The following is a 24,608-nucleotide window of genomic DNA, read 5'->3' on the forward strand; positions in this document are numbered from 1 at the left end:
CAATTGAATCGCAATAAGAGTTCATGGTAGGCCCGCTGTTCTGTAATTAAAATAGACTTTTGCAACAAGTGTACAAAAACATACGCATTTAGAATTTCAATTTAACTATGTTAATGCAAAATAATTTATTTATGGTCAAATTGCGAAAGTGATTTGGAAAGAAAGCAAGGCATTTTATTTTCTAATTACATTAACAATACATTTGGAATAGTAGCAACATTTTGTATTGCATGTCTACATCGGCACTCAACCCGCCGTAATTATGAGTGGCGCAATTCTTTAGTACCCCCAATCACGATATTATCCCTACATTATGGTACAACAATATATCAAAACCCTAAATCTTATACAATTTATATTTCCGATACGTTACTCGTTGCAGCTGAGAAATAATTAAGGGTAAAGTTGATACTGGATTTATTATTTTAAATAAAATACTAAGAGACCGAGGAATTTTTTGATCTTCCAAAACCTTACGACGAATTTCGTATTTTAAATTGATTTTGCTTACAATTCAACAAGCTTTGATTTTAATGAACGGAAATATCTACATATTATCATAAAAAAGCCATCCGCTACGTCTGTCTGTCTGTTCGCGATAAACTCAAAAAGCACTGCACTGATTTTCATGCTGTTTTCATCAATGGATAGCGTGGTTTTCAAGGAACGTTTAAGTGTATTATTTGTTTAGTTTTTATTTACGAACGATATTTGTTGGAGGTGTCGGAACACAATAAGCCGTCTAGGAGCTTTTAACGAATACGTTGACTAATATAATAATGGTAGAATTGTGTATCATATATAGTTCTACTAAAAACTTCAAGATGGCATATCTATCTTAAACATAACATACTATGTCCATAATGCTTTAAAAATTGGCAATTATAAAGCGGTAATGTAAAAGCAGTTTACACAAATACGATATTAGTCCTTATCATTTTATTACAACATATTACAAAATCATTTAAAATACGTTTTTGTTTCATTTTTAACTCATTTACTATGACTACACATTTCCGATGGCTTTAGACTACATTATTCCCGTATACTTAAGTAGGTACATAATTTTTCCAATTTTTTGACAGAACAGCGTCTGTCGTTTCAGTTAGTTCTATATAATATATTGGGGGCCTTTCTAAATCGATCGGCTTAGACTAATTCCAAATCTAATATCCTGACTACGGCCTTCGACGTACACTTGGTTCAAGTGAACATAAATATAATAGTGGTTATAGTAATATATTTGATAAAATATATCCAGATTGTGTTATGTTGATGAAATTTATCGGGACATGCGTGTTTACTGACGTCGCAATACTAAAGAGGTTTGCATTTGAAATAGTTTTAACTATGCGGCCTTACAAAATATAAACTTGGTATAAAGTGATACGCTGACAATGCTGTTGAAACAATGATAATTCTGACGTTTTCCGAATGTCAAACAGAATTGCAAATAAACGCGGGAAATGTTAAACGTCCAAATAAAAAAATCATAAGTAAAATTTCTATTTGTAAACATTTTGCTTGTTCCTGCTTTATTCTCAGCTATAACTTTATACCAGGTTTATTCGTAAGGCCGTTGTAGTTTATGTTTAATTTTAAACTTGTTGAACATAACAAGTTAATATGATAAAATTACAACTTAATTATCTTTCAAAATTCTTTCGCCAATATTAATAAATGGAACATTTTGTAAATGTTATTATTATATAAATAAAGATTTATAAATTTATTTATTAAGTATTTTAGTGTTTTTTTCGACACCTTTGCCAAGTTTTTACTTCTGTTGTCGTCAATGCACACTTTTTTTAATTTTCTGTGTTGTTTTGTTACACTCTCGGCTTAATAATCGCGCTCGCCTCTAGCAGAATCAAGAAACCTCTTGGATACAAAATGAGTACCACATCGAGCTTAAGGACCAATATTAAAACAAACTTGTTTTATAATGCGTTACTTAGAGTTGACAATGAAAAATACGTACTGTATACGATAATACAAATCTTTTCTTTTTATAATATTACTAGCCGTTCCCGACTGCTTCGCTGGGCGAATTTTAAAAGTAAGGAACGTTGGTTTTCAAAAAATTTGTAGCCATAAATCATCTAAGATAAATTTCGCATCGAATGGTGGTAGTTTCATATTCATACGATCAGTCATTTAGGCGTGATTGAGCCTCAAACAAAGACCATTTTCATTATATATAATATTTATTTTATGTAGATAAAAAAGAAGGTAGATATCTCATCAACTTTCTTAAACTGTGCTAAAACTGTGTAATAATGAAGTGTCATCGCAACGTGGTAATCTATCTTTATTTGGACAATCTTCAAGAGAGGTAAATTGAAAAGTCCAACTAAGTATGAATGATGGTGCATATTACTTGCTCGCAACACGTTGACAGAGTCTCGTAAAGAAAAGAGGATTATTTGATGCTGTGTGAAAGCGAGGCATTTTAATATTATTCGTATTTATATTCATGTTCCTTTTATTACAGACGGGAATCAAGGAATGGAGTTGGGTTGGCAGTGCTACAAAGATATTTACTTAGAGTCTTAATAGTATACTATAATTCAATACTTGGGGTCGAAGCATTTATGTACATTCGTTTCTATGTACTGCTAATTTGTACCCGATAATTTGAATTTCAGGGAGCTTACAGTAAGTCAAAACCAAATTTAAATTGGTTAAACTGTTTCTATGTGCATACACACAAGACACACCAACATATGTATTATACTGACCCCGCTTATAAATTTTTTTATATTGAAATTTTACTGTAAGACCTAAGCAATGTTTAAAGATTGTTGAACGCTAAAAAACAGAACGACATAGATTTGTAATAGAACTCTTAAAATCAAGTGTTCGATACATATTTTACTTTATTGTATATCACAGATAGTAGTTTATTGTGTACATCTGTTATTGGTACTCACATCGGTAATTTAAAGTCATAGAAAGATAGTATATTTATTATTAAGAATAAATAAATAAAACACTTTTTGAAGGATTAAAAATTGTGTAATTATAACTATATTTTTATGTTAGATTTTGAGTAAAAGTTACATTTAAATTATTATTTTTGTCAACCCGGCATTTCGTCATCTTTCCAGAGCACAGTCCCGCGAAGCAGATCGATCAGAATTTTAATACAACATAATATACCCAAGGTTCCTCTTTATTTTAATTTAAGTAAAAATTTAAAAAAATAATCAATTTCATCTGGTTTCAAAATTTACACATATATTACAAAAGCAATTTCACAACAGTTTGATCAATCATAATTTTGAGTAGTAAAAACCATTTTAAAACAGCTTAGTTTTCCCTGAGGTTGTAATAATGCGTTGTTGAATCAAGTCGTTAATTAAATGCTACGTATATTTCACACAAATTTAATTATTTTTCGTAAATGGCGGGAGTCTGCTCAAACACGCTTATGTTAATTGCTAACCAGAAGCGTGAATTTCTAATTACTATGACGTATTCGGTGAAAATAATGTTTTTATTATTATATAAATTTCCTGCTCAATTTCTAAGGGAGATGTAAATTATAATTTATTTGTATTCATTTAAAATTGTTTTGCTTATACTTACATTTAATCTTGATATAAAGTTATACCCGAGAATAAACCAAGAATATGCAAAATGTTGACCTTATCGCTGACAACACTGTCAATACAATGATAATTCTGAAGTTTTCCGAATGTCCAGCAGCCTTGCAAATAAACGCGAGAAACGTTATAAGTCCGAATAAACCAATCATAAACAAAATGTCTATTTGTAAACATTTTGCATATTCTTTTTTTATTCTCAGGTGTAAATTTATACTAAGTTTATTTGTAAGGCTGTAGCTGTCTGCGACTTTGTCCTCTTTAAAATGGTATCGCCTTAAACTTACAAATTTTGGAATAGTACAGCTCAAATATTTATATACTTAAAAATAAAGAAAACTTATTAAAGGAGAATGCCAGAAAATGGGCTATTTTGCTCACTATATGCGTCTGAACCAGGTATGCATACAAAATTTTGTTTTAAATTATAATTTTACATATATCTGTTTTAGTCAGATGCGAACAGGGGTTTAAATGTTATTTGAATAGAAAGTAAATAATCGTCTCGAAACAAGCGGAACTGTCATATTAGGCCGGAAACGTCACTGTCACTAAAACACTCACCGAATGATACCAGTATATTATGAACTCCCTTTTTAAAAGGAAAAGCAAAGATAACTACAAATTACAGGAAATAAATCGAATGAAAACCGAAACAAACCTAACTTTTTCCACACCACTGGTTAAATATTATTTAATAAAGTCATATTAATATGTTCCGTTTGCCGAATATTCAAAAACCTGCACACTGATTAAAAATAATATCAGTATTAATACAAATATATAATATGGATAGGTATCGATATCTTTTTAACTGGTATCTTTAGTATGCCAATTAGATCTACACTTCATGTTTCTTCACCTTATTTTTGGAGCTGTTTTTATGAAAGCAAAGTGTGCCTCGCCGAATATTTTAACTGCGACAAACAGCAGCAATCAAGGCCACAGAGTATTTACACTACCACTACACACACAACAGACTATTAATACATGTATCGTGTTGTTTGATTTTTTAACGCGTATCTAATTTTGAAGAAAATATAATACATACCATCCAGATCGTTAAGAAATCCTACGGGGATTAAAAGCTATTCATTTCACATTATTATAATACTATAATTTCCATTATACCGTGGACTCATAACACTAATAATCATTGACACGATTCTACTAGGTTATCCGTCACCACCGTTGAAACTAGGGTAAAACCAAAATCGTAAGTAGAAACACTGGTTGAAATGTCAAGATGATATGCCACTAAATAAATTAAAATTAAAAAAAAATTAAATGTCAAGATGATAGTTTTTGTATCTGTATGTTTTGTCAACATTGTCATCAATCAACTTAGATTAACGTCAATTCCAACAATCCTACACTAAAACTGACAACAATTTCGTTGTAAATTGAAATTGAAAAAATCAGATAACTACAAATTTTTGTTTTACATAATTTTAAGAATATTTCTAATGTTTTACCTACGATTTGGTTAAGACGCAAGAATAGCCTAATTTTCATACAAGGATAGGCATTGTCCTTTACAACTATACTTACCTACAGCAAATAGTTTATCTGTCGTCAGATATAACTTAACACAAATTGTAATAGGTATCGTTTACCTGATAAAGACGTTGCTGAAGGTTGCAAAAAATCTAGATACCAATCATAGATAGTGATGTTTTAGAAACAGCCATTTATTTATTTATTTATTATTTTCATTAATAATCTTAATATACAAAAAAGTAATTTGTTTTCAGGGTATCCAAATGGCAAAAAACGGAACGCATTCAGATTTTCACACAAAAATAGAAAAAAAAACAATAAATTTTGTGGGTTTCCCAAAATAAGTACTCAAACTCAAACATTTTTTTTCGTCAAACCCATTCGTATGGTCTTCAAAAATGATATTGAGGTTTCTGATATAATTTTTTTCTAAACTGAATAGTTTGCGCGAGATGCACTTCCAAAGTGGTAAAATGTGCCCCCCTCTCCCGTAACTTCTAAAATAAGAGAATGTTACAACTAAAAACAATATAATATGAAGTACATTACCATGCACACCATCACCGAAAATTGGTTTAAACAAGATCTAGTAAGTATTTTTTTTATACATCATAAATCGTATTATCAATAACTTAATTGAAAAAAAAATACACTATTATTAAAACATTGATCAAAGTTACAACGAACTGTAAGAACTATTATATTCTGTTACTTGCTGCTACGGAACCCTTCATGGGCGAGTCTGACTGGCACTTGGCCGCTTTTTTTTAATGTGTCCACTTTCGAAAGTAAGTGATCTTAATATAAATCAAAATGCCTTACAATTATTTAATTTTATTTAACTTTTACGAAATTTCATCTATAACTCTGTTAAGCCAGGTTCATATATTATGGATTCAGATGAGCAGCGTAATCCGATAACGTTGAAGCCCTCAGAGTTGGCGAGCTCAATTTATATTTAATCTCTTTAACATGCTTAATAATAATAAAACTTGTAGCAGCCGCGACTTTGCCCATAAACTTTTTTTTACCACGGGCACTTATATAGACATACATATATAGAGGTTCTTGCACCGTTTCTTCTCTCTCAGAGCGCTATTTGTTTCCAAAACGGTAGTAGTATCTAGTATATTAGAAATGACATCAAAAATAATTCTAAAGGAATCAATTTTGAGAAAATAAATGCCTTTTATTCCTTTTATAACGAACGATGTCAAAAGAGAGCTAACGAACTGTATTAACTACTTACATAGGTCATACTATTAATATTCTGGATTAGAATTAATAATGCTACATTATGTTTATGATTTTTTATTGTTTTTTCAAATATATATATATATAAACTTACGGACCTGAAAGACGTTATCCATAAAACACGACTTTAATTTGAAAAATCCGTCCAACCGTTAGGAGAAGTTCACTAACATACACATGCGCAGAAGAATTATACTCAAATATTTCAAATCTAAGCAGTTTGTTATTTTTAAGTGAACCCTAAATTCTGGGATTAGCTATTCAAATTAACCTTGTTATTAAGTTTGCATATGTAATTATTAATCAAAATAAATTAATATACCAGTGGGAGGCACCCCTTGCACAGGAGCCCGGCTAGATGATGGGTACAACGGCGCCTATTTCTCCCGTGAAGCAGTAATGTGTAAGTATTACAGTGTTTTGGTCTGAAGGGCGCCATAGCTAGTGAAATTACTGGGCAAATGAGACTCAACATCTTGTCTCAATGTGACGACCTCAGTTGTATTGCCGCTCAAAATTTTTAGGTTTTTCAAGAATCCTGAGCTACTGAATTGTAATGGGTAAGGCGTATCAAGCTAAACGTCCTGCTCGTCTCGTCCCTTATTGCCATAAAAAAATATTACAATACTTTAACTCAATTCAAATTGAAAAAATGTAATTTGGTGCTTAGATTAATTGCTATTGGATAGTTTTTCGTACTTACTATCTGCTACCATGCATTTAATACAGAAAAATGTACTTTCAGTCTATTTTTGATGTATGTCCTTAATGAGTTTGTTTGTTTCAGTGTCAACAATGGACGTTGACGCAGTACTCGGTCGAACGGCGTCACTGCCTTGTGACGTCACACCGGAAGCTAACGAGGACCGAGTCTATATGGTGTTGTGGTTTCGAGCTGGAAAAAGCACTGGAGGAAAGCCTATATATAGGTATGTTTTCTTTTTTAAATTACTATAGGTTATAATAATACGTATTGTTTTTCAGTATTGGTGTAGGCAGGGAGCCGGAGATGTAAGGTCAAGATTACATAGAGATTTAAAAATAAATTGTGCTTCGTAATTTTTTATGTGTATGTACAACAATACGCACACAATTAAAGTTTATTATTTGTTATTTTGCGTGGTATACTTTTTTTTAATTTGTTTTAATTTTATCACGAGATTTTGACAGTTCTTTATACTTATTATGAAAAGAAGAAGTAGCGAAACAAAATGTCTTCACAGAGTTTATTGAATCCTGATCCAGAAAATCCCAAAAATTCTGAGCGGCACTACAATTGCACATGTTACCTTGAGACATAAGATTTTAAGTCCCATTTGCCCAGTCATTTCACTAGCTACGGCGCCCTTCAGACCGAAACACAGTAATGGTTACACATTACTGCTTTACGGCAGAAAAAGGCGCCGTTGTGGTACCCATAATTTAGCCGGCTTCCTGTGCAAAGGAACCTCCCACTGGTACTTACTCGAGGAAGTTGAGAAAAAAAAATGTAGATTAATAATTAAAAGAAAACTTGTTGCTACAAACAGTACCGAATCTAAGAAAGTGAATTAAAGAATATTTGTCTCTTTGTCCGTTTTTCTATTTGTCTACTGCCAAAACTAATGAATATATATTAACTTATATAATTTATATGTCTAGATAGAAGTCTCTTGCTGTTAGAAAACCGATAAAAAACAGCCAGGAATAAAAATAAAATTTAAAGGCCGGCAACGCTCTTGTGATTCCTCTGGTGTTGCAAAGAAAATGTGGGCGGCGGTGACCACTTAACACCAGGTGACCCGTACGCTCGTATGTCCTCCTATTCCATATAAAAAAGAACATTAGTTTATTGTCCCTGATAATCGCTACGTCTTACACTCGCGATTTATATGACACTTTGTGTTAGTGTGTGTGAATTGCTCAAAATAGTGGGTAGTTTGAAAAGTCTATTGTTTACGACGTTTTCACAGCTGTCATGGTCTATCTGGACGTATAATTGATGACTGAATATATAACTAGAGATTGAGATGTGATAAATATCATGCTAGATTCAATCACAACATAATTAATTGTTACTTTACAGCGCCAATGCGGACGATGTCGATACGGAAGTACCTATAAGATAGTATTAAGTATTTAAAAAAATGTGTGTATGTACCTATACACGCAGGAAGTTAGTTTACTTCTTTGGCATAACAAAGCAAAAATCATAAAAATGGTTTATTCCTAGTGCTATTCTACGTTTTTAGAAAGAACAATTTTTAAAAATCTTGCAAAGATGGCTTTGACAACTAATTATTAAATAATGAATACGGCTGTATGGGCTTCAACTCTTTGCCTGTTCTAATAATGGACGAAGAAAAACGAATGACGCAGACGTCAGAAAATTTTAGGAACCTACTTCAACCTGTTACATTTTTGTTACAGTTATATGCGCGCTCCTTAATCTTTCACTCTCATAATTTTTTCGTAACGTGCCTAAAGAAGTATAACTTAAAAAAAAATATGCCACGATCACGGCATGGACCACCCATATTGAAGTGAAGAAGAAGCCACAAAGAAGCGCGTTTGCTAGTAATATATAAAAAAAAATAGGATATTTACTTCTATAACGATTAGCCTACTATTCCATAAATAACAATAACACACTTGTTTCTTGTAAGTAACGAAACGCACGAACTAATCCAATTCGCCCTTGGCCTTTATAGCATTCAAAGCAATGTTTAATACAAGTCTTAAACATTTTCTTTTATTGAAAAGGATCAAAGCCTTTATTTTTATTTCCAAATTGTTCATTCACATGATTGATCAAACTGGAGACAAAGTAGATATAGTTGAGAAAAAATGACGATCCATCAACTTTGCCATTTATCAATTCAGATGCAGACAAAGATCTTTTAAGCCGCTTACTCAATTTACAATATCCAAGACTATAAACTAGTCTATTTATGATATTATGTTTGATCCAATGTAGATAAAAATATGCGTAAGTGTCGTGGATTACTGGGTTGGAACGAAGTTCCTTTCGTTGTTATTATTATTGGTAAACTTATTACATTATGATTAACTCTATACAACAATAAAAGGCTAGGCTAAGAATATATATATATATATATATATATATATATATATATATATATATATATATATATATATATATATATATATATATATATATTGTTCTAATCTACGTACAATAAAAAAATAAATAAAAGGTATTTATTTCAGGCATAATAAAACCCATAGTTACAAAAAATTTTGGACACTGTCTTTACAGCCTACAGTCTTTACACCCCTTTGGGAGCCAAGTTAAAAGTAAAATTAAACTAACTAAAACTATATAAATATTGCACAAATTTGTGCAGTCATTTTTTGTTCTTGTCCATGTGAACAGAGATTCAGCGCTTAAACACTGGATTCCTGATGTCGTCAGAGACAGCCACGAGTATTTTGTTGTCTGAACGTTGCAGTCTCCGCCAGAAAGAGGCAACGCGAGACCGAATTATGGCGAAAAAGTCGGGGACCCCAGCGTCTGCGAACATGCCCGACGCGCTACAGCAACGCGGGAGCCACCACAACATTGTACTGGACTCTTATTCAACTTATTAACAATCACTTATCATTTTTTATATTACCCGATAAAGTATCTAAAGAAGGTGAACACCAGATCTAAGTCCATTGCGTGGTTAAAGAGGTATTTCCGAATAAACAGTAAGACAGATCCGGATCACGACTTTATTATGTTGATTTTTTATTACTATGTAGAGAAAGTCTATCTGTTATTGCTATTTGTTTAACAATACTGTCATTGATAAAATAAATTAATACAATTACTACCAGCGGAGGTGGAGTAAGACTAAATCAGATAATTGACAAGTCAAAGTCAGCTTCTCGCACTGCCCTCAGTCTCATTGTATGTACGTATCAGTACGAATCCCTGTTCATATCTATATTCTATATATATTATGTAAAACAAAGTCGTGTTAGTGACACCATTTATAAAGTTCAGAAGAAGAACGGCTAGACCATTTTTTCTGTTGTTTGATTTTTTGGGTTTCTCTTAGTCCGGAATAGGATAATAAGTAATAAAATGTCGAAAAAATCACAAAAAAAAATATAATTATAAAAACATTTATTTTCTCATACATTTTGTAAGGATTGACATTTTCATGACATCTCGAGAATAGAAAGAATTTAATGAAGTTTTTTGTTAGTTTCACGCTACATGAGTAATAAAATAGAACTGACAGTGCACGTCATGTTATTCAAGTTGACTGGTGCGTGCAATGACGTTCTTATGTATAGAATGTCATTGGGTTGGTGTGTTTGTTTCAAGTTTCTATTAGCTTATTGTGCCATCTTTCCCGACATAGAAGCGAGGCTGCCAGTAAACCTCAGAGATCAACAACTAGATATTTTACGAAATTCCATCGGCGAGAGTTTTCATTTAACAGATTAACGTCTGTCGGGTCCGCTAGTATGTATGTATATATATATATATATATAGATAAAGGACATATAAAGTAGTTATAATAATAAACACATTAATAACGACATGTTTTATACAAAGACACCAAAAAGATGAGTTCTGATGGACTGACTCAACCTGCGTCAACACTCTGGCTCCTTCTCATGGCCAAGATAGGTCAGTTGGAGCCGGGACTGCTGCTTTCTTTGATGAAAATAAAGGATGAGACGATCAAGACGTTCAGCTGATGGTAACTGATACGCCTTGCCCATTACAATGCAGTGCCGATTAGGATTCTTAAAAATCCAAAATTCTGAGCGGCACTACATTTGCGCTCGTCACCATGAGACATAACATGTTAATTCTCATTTGCCCAGTAATTTCATTAACTACGGTACTCCAGACCGAAACACAGTAATGTTAACTGCTTCACGGCAGAAATACGCGACATTGTAGTACCCATAATCTAGCCGGCATCCTGTGCAAAGGAGCCTCCCACTGCTAAAAAGACTTAGACTGTAAGTAAGACGGACGACAAGGCTTATACTGTCGAAGACAGCAAACTTCGTAAATATGTCTGTCTCTATGAGTCTTATATCTTTGTGCCGTGTGGTTTCGAGACACTTGGTGTCCAGAGACACAGAGAATGTACAAAGTACTATGTACGCACCTCAATAGGGCTACTAGAAACCCACGCGCTGGCAGCTATTTCAGTCAGCCTAGCTATCCAACGCGGAAGTTCTGTCAGTATTCTTTGTACACTTTCCCTGAAACGATGGTTCACAGAACGCCAGAGGTCGTGGGTTCGAGCCCCGCGTCGTTTATAAAATTTTGTTTTCAAATCTTATTTGTGTAAAGCATTGTATTTAAATATAGTCATTTCTAGTTATTAGTTATAGTTACAGACCAAAATTTGACACACGCTTCAATCATTGATGTACAATAATGAACGAGACTCACAATCACGCTCAAAAATTTTCTGAAGCAAAACTCTGCCTACGCGTCTATCAGGCAGAGTTTAATACTAATGGACTTTGAACATTACAGTCACGAAATAAGGTTTTATATTGAATGAATGTTTTAATGATATCTGTATAATTTGTATATACCACGCAGCTCGGACAGTTTTTGACGAATTTTAATAGGCGATTAGGAGTTTAGCTGTTTAAAGTATTTATTTATTTATTTATTATATACAGACACTTTATCACATAATATTACATTATATTTGGTCCCTACACTAGGCGTAGCCTGTCCTGTAGGCAACCAATTTACATCCTAAGGTTAACAATATGAACCGAAAGGTCAAAAAGTGCACTCTGTATATGTGTGTGTGTACACGTGTGTGTCTCTGGATGTGTGTGTATGTGTGTTTGTGTGTGTGTGTGTGAGGGTGGGTGTGAGTGAGTGTGAGTATCTGATTAATCATGTTACAAAGTATTAACATTATATGAATGCTAAGCTATCACTTTAAGAATAGCTTCCATGTCTGCATAAGTGAGTGTGTGTAACCATCTCTGTATTTTAAATTTGACCTCATGGACCGAGCAATTTTTAATAGAACATTTTAAATTTACCTTGTTGTATATATATGTATGTAAGAATGGGCTAAATCTACTTGCAAATGTTGTATTTATTATTGGTGTTGGAATCTTGTATGAACGGCTATCTAGTAGGTATTTATAATTAGGCAAATTCAAGACCTCCTTATGCATGCTTGTCATAACACGCAAGATAAATATACCTCGGACAGAAAGAAGTTCTAAGTCTTTATATAGTTTATGTGTTGGGTATCTAATAGGTTTTTCAAAAATCACTTTAAGGACAGCTCTCTGTGCTCTTTCTAAGAGTATCATGTGTGAAGTAGCTGCCCCTCCCCATACGGTGATACAATAAGATAATACAGATTGACCGATTGCAAAATAAATGGTTTTTAGCAGATTTAAAGATGCCGAAGCGCGTAAGTTCTTAAAAATATAGATCAGCTTGCGGACTCTTTTCGCTGTTGTATTAAGATGTTGCTTAAAGTTTAAGTTTTCGTCCATGACGACTCCTAAGTATTTTATATGAGTAGTTCTACTTATACTATTGCAAGAGCAAGGGCCAGACAGAGCAACAGGACATGTGTGGACTTTAATATCAAAAATGTGGGAAGGGGATGAAGTTTTCGTTTTATGGAAACAGATGTACTGTGTTTTAGTGAGATTTAAGGTGAGAAGATTATTTTGTAGCCAAGTTGCAATATTCCTCATTCCTTGTTCCGCTGTGTGTAGTGCAGTATCCCAGTTTTTCCCGTAAAATAAAAGAGCTGTATCATTGGCATAACAGATGACGTCAGAGCTGGATACTTTAGTTTTGATGTCATTTATATACAAAAGGAATAACGTGGGGCCTAATATACCTCTTTGGGGGACGCCAAAATCTATTGTACTTGGATTGCTTTTCTTATGATCCACTATAACACACTGAGTTTGGCACATTAAATAGCTTTTGAACCAGTTCAGGCAATTACCTCGAATACCTAGGAGCTCAAGTTTTCGTAAAAGTATAGGAATACAGACTGTATCAAAAGCCTTCGCGAGGTCTAAAAATACACCGATACATGCTTGCTGCTTATCTAGTTTGGATTAAATAATTTTTGTTACTAAGTCTACAGCGTTTTCCGTTGATTTTTTAGTGCGAAACCCGAATTGTCTGTCAGATATTATTTTATGTGCGTCAAGAAAACTTGTCAATCGCTTGTGTACTAGTTTTTCCAAAATTTTTGAGAATGATCCTAATAAAGAAATCGGTCTATAGTTCGTAGGATTCAATTTGTTACCCGACTTATGAATAGGAACAATTGCAGCCATTTTCCAGGCAGTAGGAAAAATGCCTTGAGATAAACTTAGATTACATATGCTCGTCAGGGGGGGAGTAATATATTTTTTGCTAATATTCAAAAGGCGGTTTGATATTCCATCCAGTCCAGGAGCACTGTCAAGATTAGAGTTACTTATCAAGAATTCAATTTCTCGTTCATCAGTGGGTCCTAAGAAAAATGATTGCCCGGGAGTATTTTCGAGTATTATCTTACTAGCGAGTGAAACGTCTGTTTCATTGCATGCTGTGAGTATCTTGTTTGCAAGAGTTTTACCTATGCCTGCAAAATATTCATTGGAATAATCCAGAGATTCCGTTACAGTATCTTTAAAATTGGTGAGTTCTAGTGGTACTTGATTTATTTTCTTGGTGTGGGAAATTGTTCTTATACTCTTCCAGAGCTTTTTAGGGTCGTGTTTGTTTTTTTCCAATTCAAATGACTCATGTTTGTGTTTTAGTTTTCGCAAAAGATCATAGTAAAAATTTCGGTAACGTGTGTAAATGAGTCTGACCGTGTTATTGTTGGGATTATTTAGTACATAAATAACTTTAAAAAAATCTATGAATTTATATCATAAGCCAACACTTTAATGTAATTTTAATTTAAAGATAACTTCAAAGTTACTAATTAGTAATAGAATAGTTACTAAAACATCGTAGATAATACAAAAAAAAGTATTTTTAAATCGACTGCTACAGATAATTTTTACGGCTGACCACATTTTAACGGCTTGTCGTATTTTACACAGATGAAGTTTTAAAATTAAATATATATACTATATACTTTCATAGTCTGTTAAATTACCTTTCTTGTGGTTTATTAATATTAATAATGTTGACACACTTTTACATAAATTACCTTGTACCAACTAGGCAGAGCCTGTACTATGGGAACAAGACAACAATATATTAAAAGGCATAAAAGGCATTTATTATCTCATAATTGATTCCTTTAGAATTCTTTTTGATGTCATGTCTAATATACTAGATACTATTACCGCTTCTGAAACAAATGGCGCTCTGAGACAGATGAAGCGGCGCATGAAACTCTCCCAGCATTCATTTTTTGCGCGCTTTATAAAATTGCTATTTCTATAAAATAAACATAATCTAGTCCCAGGCTGTCCGATCACTTAGACATTCAGCTGTGGAGTAGTAGGACTAACGACAGAGTCAATTTCTTAATAAAACATTTAAATTAATTTATAGATAATGCCTGAACAGGGTAAACTTATATCTTGTAATATAATTTAAGACGTTAATCTTCCGCATTTTACTCTACTGCATTGGACAACCTACGAGTACTACGCTATTATATAAAAGCGTCAGAAATCTTGGAAATAAGACAAACATCATTCCCCAGAGGTCACTGAAACTGCGGACTTTATAATTTCATTTCTCCAAGCTGTATTCCGCTTTGTGTAAGTTTTTACGTTGAATATTTCAAAACGCCCGCACTTACCACAAATTCCAACACTAAAACTTACTACTGCAGTCATAATTTTATTAAAAAAGTCACATAAATTTAATTTAAGCCAGAGGTATGAGCCCCTTTAATATTTAATATGTTGAATAGCCACTTTTATGGGTATAGCGGAATGAACAACTTTAAGTTTATATTTATTACCTCCTTAGATAGCCAGTTACAAAATTATTAACTCAATTTTGCAGATGAAACCACAACCTGAGAGTTGAAAAAGCATACAAAATTTATGAACCATACGTCACTCGAATGGTTGGCTCAGTTGGACAGAGCGCTCGCACGGAACGCGATAAGTCGCGGGTTCGAGTCCTGCATCGTTCACAAAATTTTGTTTTCAGTTTTATTTGTGTAATTAATCCCATAAGTGAGGGTTATCACTTTAAAACATAAAAATTGTTTAGATTTGCAAGAGCGACATCTCAAGTAAATTTCCTAATATGCAAATATTGGGGTTGAGCAGATTTTCAACTGTAAAGTAGATCCTGTAGATGAAGCCACAACCTGAGAGTTAAACAACGATACCTCACTCGAACGGCTCAGTTGGAAAGAGCGCTTGCAAAGGACGCGAGAGGTCACGGGTTCGAGTCCCGATCGTTCATAAAATTTTATTTGTGACATTATTTACTTCTTAATACTTTAACTAGTCTGTCGAGAACTTCATTAAATAATAATGAATTTATTTTTTATGTCGTAGTGACATCTCAATTGAACTTATTTTACCTATGTATTTTTTATTTATTAATGTATTAGAATAAAAAAAAGTGTACGTCTCGGCACGCCCTACAGAAGTTATAACTTAAACTTATCTAAGTTGTACTATTTAATATTGAAATTGCTTAACTTAAGAAAAACTTAGTATAAATTGTATTTGAATATGATAATAAGTTTATTATAAGTAAGGAATGTTTATTTATTAATAAAATCTTTTATTCATAATAAAATATATTTTATCCTTAGTAACAATCCTTAAGGATATTAGAATTTCGTGCAGTTGCATTTAGTGCAGTTTTGTTTTATTTTAACACTACATTATATTCTTGAGATTTTATATCATTAACTTTGAACTGGTCTCCGCTGCGCTCCAACTAGATACCGCAGTGTCCCAAAGTGCGGCAACTAATACTACGCCCAAATGGGTGAACTCCAGCCAGTCTCGAACAATGTGAACGTCACAAAGTTGACGTGCCACATGTTCTGTTAAACTTTGCTTATAATTGAAACTAAAACGCCAGGTTGCGTAGTAAAACTTTGTAAAAATAATACTACAAGAATTAAGAAAGACACTGGGAATCACATATCATCATTAAGTATTTTGTTTTTTATTAATTTCAATGTAAAATAACACGAAGCGTATAGTAAATTCTTTTAAAGATGCGATTGAGTGTCAAGGTGCCATGCACACAAGCAATAAGTAATATTTGCCGTAATAAAAATCTATTGTTCTTAGGTACCGCACTGTTGGAGCGCAGAGGAGAAAAATCCTTAATCTAAGGCTCTAACTACATGCTCATATATTTTTATACGCTTTATATTAGCTTCACCTGCATGTTTGTATGTATGATTGTATGTTTGTAACCGACTTCTTTGGGCGCGATTTTGACCCACTTTAAACGTCTAGATTTCGTTTATCGAGGACCGATGACATTACACTAATTTGATAAAATATTAAATTTTTCAATTTGCAAAATATGATTTTTGTTAATTTATATAATTTTCATCTATAGTCGATAAGGCAGGAATTGATGTTAAAGTACTTAATAGTTTTAAAAAAATACGATTTTATAGAAAATTTAACTAAAAAATTAAAAATAAATAATATTTTTTTTTAGTTGAATTTTATATAAAGCGTGTTTTTTAGTTTTTTTTAACTATTATTTATCACTCAATTTCTACTTCAGTGTAGTCAGGGCGAGGTACTAGTAATAAAAGATTCTTGACAGTAAATTAAAATCGTTCAAAGATCGTTTGACCAACAATCTAATTAAAAATATATTGCTCAGTACATAAACTAATGTATCACGCACAGTTAGTATCAGATCGTGTAAAGCAATTAATTATAATTACGAACACAGTAATAATTAGAGCGCGTGATATAATTAATGCATAGAATATATAAGTTATTCTCTTGCAGGTCATTTTGTGTACCATGTTGTGTGGATAATTATGTGCAGCCCGTTCCAGTTTTCAAAATACGAGAGTTTCTCGAAAGTTCCTACACTCGGCAAATTCAACCTACTTCTAGTATAAGTGAGAGAACGAAAATATAACGAGACATTATGGTTACATTTTTAATTAGCTCTTAGCATTTGAATTTTTGAATTAAAATGTCTATTTATTAACTGTAAGGTTAGCTTTGGTGCCAGTAGAATAGCTTAACGGTGTACAAAAATTAGTCATATAAGAATTCTTTGTTGGTATCAAAGTATTATTTTAAAGTACTGAAAATATTGTAGATAGACGATTAAATTATTTTTTTGCAATGTAGGTCCGACATTTTGCCAAAAAACATACCTGACGAGGAAAGAACCTCTGTATTGTTTTAAAAGGTGTAACGTCATTACTGTTGACATCACAATTGCTATCTTGCTGAAGATCACTCATTGGTTCTTCTAAAGAAAACTACACGAGTAAGTATTTTATTACTTTCGTTTATTCAACGTGTTTTGAAATAGGGCCGTATTTATGAGGCTCGGTGCACGTGCACGTGTTTTCAATTCATGTTGTAGTATTTGCGCCGATATACCATATATTTTACCATATTTTTCACAGTTTTACCGTCTTTCGAGCCGAGTTCTTACTTATCTAGTAGTACATTAATCGTCACTTAACAATGATCAGGGTCACTTTGATTCCACCGTCTATCTAAAACTTAATTGCAAAGCCATAGTTATTCGACAAAGCTCAAATAGAGAAGCCGCGCCTCGTGTCGGTCCTTGTATCATTCACGGTGTTACAAACTAAGTGTTATTTACATTGTTTTTCAAACCACTACACACATTGAACCGTTTCGGAAAGAGTCAGTTAATAACTTTATCCTAATGTGGGATTAACTTGTTTGTATAAGGGTCTAATTTATATTTCAAATTATTATAATATTTTACATCAGAAACTACAGACAAAACAAAATAAAATAAATGATAATAATATTAAAATAATCAGTATGATTTCGGAAACTAGCTTTTGAATAAATCATTTAAAAGTATTAGTAATTACATAAGTGAGCTATTCGTATAGTAAATCTATAAATAATTTAAACAGCAATGTTTACAAACGTGTTTTATGTGTAACACGAACGATAAATATTACAGAAAGGGCGTGTGTAGGTACCTTATCTTTCTGTGTGCGTGATTCAATAAAACAACATTATAAATAAGCTAAGACTTTAGTGATAGCTCACGGAATAAAAACTGTATTGTTAAAATGTGCAAGACACTAAACAATATTATTCATTGGTTGTCGTGAAGTCGAGCAATAAATAATATCTTATAATTAATTAGTTATGCCTGGTTCGATGCGTCAGTTACAGCAGCATCTGACTGCAAAAAACAGGCGTATCGAGCTTGGGTTGCGGCGCTGGGCGCAAAGGATCCGAACTGCACAGTTCTTAAGAGGAAATACAACCGTGCCTCCAGATTTTTTAAGTGGCAAATCGCCCGTGCAAAGTCAAAACACGTCGTCATAATCGGCGAGCAGCTTTCCAGTTACCCGACTGGAACACGCAAGTTCTGGTCGTTGTCGAAAGCTGCTCTTGGTAACTTCAGCCAGCCGTCCCTGCCGCCGTTGCACATGAGGAATGACACCCTGGCCCATATGGCAAAAGAGAAAGCCGATCTCTTGTGCACTCTTTTCGCCTCCAACTCGACTCTTGGCGACAACGGAAAAACACCGCCGACCATCCCGCGGTGTCAGAGCTCTATGCCTGAAGTACAGTTCAGACAGAAAACTGTTAGGCGAACTCTGTTTTCGTTGGACGTCAGGAAGTCGAGCGGGCCGGATGGCATTTCTCCAATCGTGCTTAGAACGTGTGCCCCTGAGTTGACGCCGGTGCTAACGCGTTTATTCCGGCACTATTATTCTAAAGGCGTAGTCCCTGACATATGAAAGTCAGCCCTTGTCCATCCGATCTAAAAAAAAAAGGAGACAGTTCGGATCCGGCAAACTACAGGCCTATTGGTATTACCTCCCTGCTCTCCAAAATCATGGAGAGCATAATTACCAGTCAGCTCTTAGTATGTCTAGAGGGTCACCAGTTGATCAACGATCGACAATACGGGTTAAGCCATGGTCGGTCGGCAGGTGAACTTCTGGTATACCTAACACATAGATGGGCAGCGGCTATTGAAAGCAAAGGGGTAGGCCTGGCAGTTAGCCTGGATATAGCGAAGGCCTTTGATCGTGTATGGCACAAGGCGCTCCTCTCCAAACTTCCATCATTTGGGCTTCCCGAGAGCTTGTGCAAGTAGACCTCCAGCTTCCTCACTGGGCGCAGCATACCCCGAAGCCCGTGAATGCTGGAGTGCCCCAAGGCTGTGTACTGTCTCCCACGCTGTTTCTTCTGCATATAAATGATATGTTGGACACCTCCAACATTCATTGCTATGCAGACGACAGCACTGGTGATGGCGTATACACTGGCCATGCAGGTCTCTCTCGGGAAATCGTCGACCAGTGCCGGGAGAAACTTGTGTCTTCTATCGAGTCCTCTCTTGAGAAGGTCGCGGAATGGGGAAAATTGAACCTTGTCCAATTTAACCCCCAGAAGACTCAAGTTTGCGCGTTTACCACTAAAAAAAACCCCATTTGTCGTATCACCGCTCTTCGACAACACTTCCCTCAAAGCCTCGCCTAGTATCGGAATACTGGGTCTAGAAATCTCGAGCGATTGCCAATTTCGTGGTCATCTGGAAGGCAAAGCCAATTTGGCTTCAAAGAAACTGGGCGTCATTAATAGAGCACGGCAATACTTCAAGCCGGCCCACATACTAGCGCTCTACAAAGCGCAGGTCCGGCCACACATGGAGTATTGCTGTCATTCTGGTCTGGCGCACCCCAGTATCAGCTCGATCCATTTGACCGCGTGCAACGCAGAGCAGCTCGAATCTTCGGGGACACAGTGCTCTGTGAACGGCTGGATCACTTGGCGTTGCGTAGAGACGTCGCTTCATTGTGTGTCTTCTACCGCATTTATCACGGGGAGTGTTCCGAAGAGCTGTTTAACCTGATTCCTGCCGCCGAATTCCACCTTCGCACGACACGCCACAAGTTAGGATATCATCCTCACCATCTGGATGTGTGGCGGTCCTTCACAGTGCGGTTTTCAAGGAGCTTTCTTCCACGTACTACAAAGCTGTGGAATGAGCTTCCTTGTGCGGTGTTTCCGGGACGATACGACATGGGTACCTTCAATAAAAGCGCGTACACCTTCCTTAAAGGCCGGCAACGCTCCTGTGATTCCTCCGGTGTTGCAAGAGATTGTGGGCGGCGGTAATCACTTAACAACAGGTGACCCGTACGCTCGTTTGTCCTCCTATTCCATAAAAAAAAAATAGATTTTTGCACATATCGAATACGACTTTATCGGTTGGAATCGACTTTGGTTTTACGGTTTTGCTTTTTATAACAGTTTCTCATAACTCTCTCAGATCGTCATTTGCTTCCATGTTGGTTAGAATTCTGAGGTTATCATTTTTGCGTAAACTTTAATAAATTTTACAATAGGTATCTAATCTCACGATCAATTTCTATATATTTAATATATATATTTCAATATTCTTCTATATTGTAATTGAAATGATTTGTAAATCGATGAAATTGTAAATCTTGATATAAAAGAGTGGCAATGAGTTTCTTGGTACTTCTTCTCATTAGTTCAACCTTTTACGAAGTAGCGGTAGATTCAATAAGAAAAATATTTTTTACATTTAATTGTCAATTCCGTGACCTATAAAGTGATTTTGATTTGATTTGATATTCGATGATAACCCAATCTGAAGGTCTCTAGAGTGACGTGTGCTTTGGGCAATATAGTGAGTAGTAAACGATGTTTTCTTTTTAATTATATCTTAAATTTTCCCTATGTCTGCTTTATCTGTTTTCTTCTTGGCATAAACCCACCCTGACCAAGCAGCAACTATCTTTAGCAGTTCTTTACTAGAATTTCCGACCATATGTTCCGAATTTCCATTTCAGTTTTCTTATCAGGTATACGAATTTTGGTGGGTTTCTTGATTCATTGATGAAATGAATGAAATATGACGACAATCATAGCCCAGTGGTTAGTGACCCTGCCTAATGAGCTAGAGATCCCGGATTCAAAACCCGGTATGTGCAATCATTTATATAGTGAAAATGAATCTTTTTTTCTGAGTCATGGATGTTTATATGTATTTATGTATGTTTAAGTAAGTATATTGTATTGAATTTATCGTTTTCTTGCACCCATAGCTATGCCTAGTGTGGGACAAAATAGTTTGTGTAAGAGTGTGTCAATATTATTTTCTACATTTATATACAAAACATATTTATAAAAAACAATATTACAAATATAAATATAAAAAATAGAGTCCCGCCGGCGTTGGTTCACGACAATTCCGCCCGTGGTTAGCGCGACAAACTGAGGAACTTCCGCACGTTGCGTGCCGTTCCCAAAACAGCTGCTTCCTGTAACTGACCCTTTATCCAGTTACTAAGTGAGAGACTCATGAGATGATGATTGAGGCTCTTTGCTATAAGACCGTTTACGAAAACGACTATTGGGACAATTATTGTTGAATCAACATCCTGCATGTCAGTAACCTCGTGTGCTAAGTCTAGGTACTTCGACAATTTGTCTATTTCAGCTTTCACAAGGTTATCAGCACACGGAACAGTGATATCAACAATAAATGCCCGACGCTGTAACCGATCTACCAACACAATATCTGTCGCCCCATAGTACGCTCGCATGACATTTTCGTTGATAATATTCGTCCATCTCATGCGGCGCACTGCACCACCGACGGCGGGAGCCGGATGCAGGACAGGGCGTCCCACTGACTTGTTATTATTATTACTGATTCCTTTTCTTTCTTACACATAGCATATATCTCTACAAGGTGGCATATAAGTAGTTTATAGTTCTGTTAAGACCCCAAGTCTAAGGTGTGTAAGTCAGTCTATAAATGAGTTAACCAGCTTCCATTTCAGTTTCATACTTAAATGTTTATTCTTCATTACCTACTTCAATTACCGCTTCCATGCTTTTGCTATTCGTCTGTAAACATAACTTTATTTAAGGTTTTTATGCTAGAAGTTGTACGTATGATTCATAGTAAATATGAAAACCATTTCTTCAAATAATAGTAAACTATCTTAAGTATGTTTCGCGGTTCTTCACTAGAGCTTCCGACTACATTATTTACATACAAAATTTTCAGCATTAAGTTCTCACCAACTATATCTTCGGTCTGTCCATAATCTCTTGCTTTGTACACCTGTTCATAAAACTTCCTTTTTCGACAATTCATTTGCTGTGCAAGCTGTTAACCTATGGAATTCTCTTCCCTCTGAAATCAGAATATTATTTATTACTGTGACAAATTCATTACTAGTTCCTTTCTTGGAATTAATTACTGTATGTGTATGTTTAAGTTATATGCATATCGATAACACCACCTTCTGTTATGTTTTCAACTAAAACTACTTCATTACAGGTTGCCTGCTAGAAATCGCTCTTAAGCGATAAGGGCGCCTATTGCTTTTTGTAGTCTCGATTTTTGTTATGTTTAATTATTTTGTGGTGTGCAATAAAGACATATTTCATTTCATTTCACTTTATTATCTTCCGGATTTCCACTTCAGTATTCTTACCATATAGACAGGATTTGGTAGGTTTTATAATTTTGTTACAGATTCCTTTTATGTACCTATTAACTGCATACTACATAAGAAAATTATAGACAAACAGATTATTCATAATTAACATTTACAAAAAAGAAAGAAATACAAAATAGACGCAGTAATGACCACTTCATACTACCTAAGCGAAGGACCAATCATGGACTAAAAGCAATTATCTACGATGGTGCTAAACTGTACAATGGACTATCTTCGGATATCAAATATGCAGGCACTTTTAATTTATTCAAACTACGTTTAGCCAAACCTATTAATATTATGCTTCCTTTATCTAGTGCACCCACTTATATTTAGTTTTATGTTTATCATTCGGACGATTCATAGATTATTATTTATAAATATTGTTCTCATGTAAGTGACAGTTTTAATGATTTTAATGAGAATAATTAATGATCTTAAAACCTATCCTATTACTTCGTTATCTACCTCAATGACCAGTACCGCTTTCATGCCTTTACTGTATGTCTGTCAATCTCACTTTATTTAAGTTTTGTGTAGTATAAGTTGTACCTATAAATAGAAAACATGAAAACGATTTCTTCAAAGAATAGTGAACGAACCGGATGTCGGAAATTCGGGCTCCATTATCGAAGTGCTAAATCGTAACACCGTGGGTGGGCCATTTATCATAATTCGTCGCTTGCCCTTATTATTAGGGTAACTGCCGAAGCGGCCTTTTAAATATTGTCTACAGCCCACGATAAAGTTCTGTAGTTGACATCAATAGCAGTAGCTAGTCCGTAAATAAGACTTGTGAATGGCTTAAGTATAAGATATTTTTTTTATTTAATGGTAATAAAGTGACTGACTACCTCTCCTGTCCATGTATGCATGCCTGGTGAACAAACCACATTTTCTATCTAACTCTATGGGAAATTTTAGTTAGCTTTTGATCCCGACTACCTAGAAACCTCAACTCAACGATTTTAAGCTATTATGGTTGCTGAGGAATATTTCAAACTACGTCTTTTTGCTTTATATATACAGAATGTTACAAAATACCCCAACAATAAGCAGCATTGTAAAATATTTATTCAAATCGGGTTTGGTTCGGAAAGTGACAGTTTACACACTGTTTACATTGTGCTTACATTGTCTATAAGCACACTTTTGCCTTTCCGCTATCAGACTGCGAATATTTATAATAATATAATTACGCACTAAAGAGTATACCTACTGTCATTTTATTGTTGCATAAAAACAATTTATTCGTGTTTTTGTTACTGAAGCGATGCAATGACGAAGTAACAAAATCAATGTCCGACTGAGGTGTCCCAAATGCTTTACTGTACTGCACTCTGGAGGCGTAATATGTTTTTCGAGTAAAGTTGACACCCTCTGACTGTAAGTGTAAAATGACGACCAACGATATTTTTTTAATATACAAAGTTGACCTAGTTTGATGAAAAATACGCCTGGCACCCGCTGAGAAAAATTAAAGCTATCTAATAGATAAAAAGCATGAAAACATGGTTAATAAAAATTGCACAGTTATTAAATACTCACTTATATAAAATCTTAATATTATTCATGCTAACATAAATAATATTAAGAT

At 34.4% G+C, this 24,608-nt stretch overlaps 1 protein-coding gene across 1 annotated transcript in view; it reads left to right on the forward strand.

Moving 5' to 3' along the window:
- The window catches only part of LOC126968590 (hemicentin-1-like), a 199,962-nt gene that overhangs the window by 42,027 nt on the left and 133,327 nt on the right, over positions 1-24,608 (forward strand). Inside the window, exon 3 of the mRNA XM_050813599.1 lies at positions 7,150-7,291. Within this exon, the coding sequence (XP_050669556.1) occupies positions 7,150-7,291 (142 nt within the window). The remainder of the gene's footprint in view (positions 1-7,149; positions 7,292-24,608) is intronic.

Source organism: Leptidea sinapis, chromosome 16, assembly GCF_905404315.1.
Source record: "Leptidea sinapis chromosome 16, ilLepSina1.1, whole genome shotgun sequence".
NCBI classification, from domain to species: domain Eukaryota; kingdom Metazoa; phylum Arthropoda; class Insecta; order Lepidoptera; family Pieridae; genus Leptidea; species Leptidea sinapis.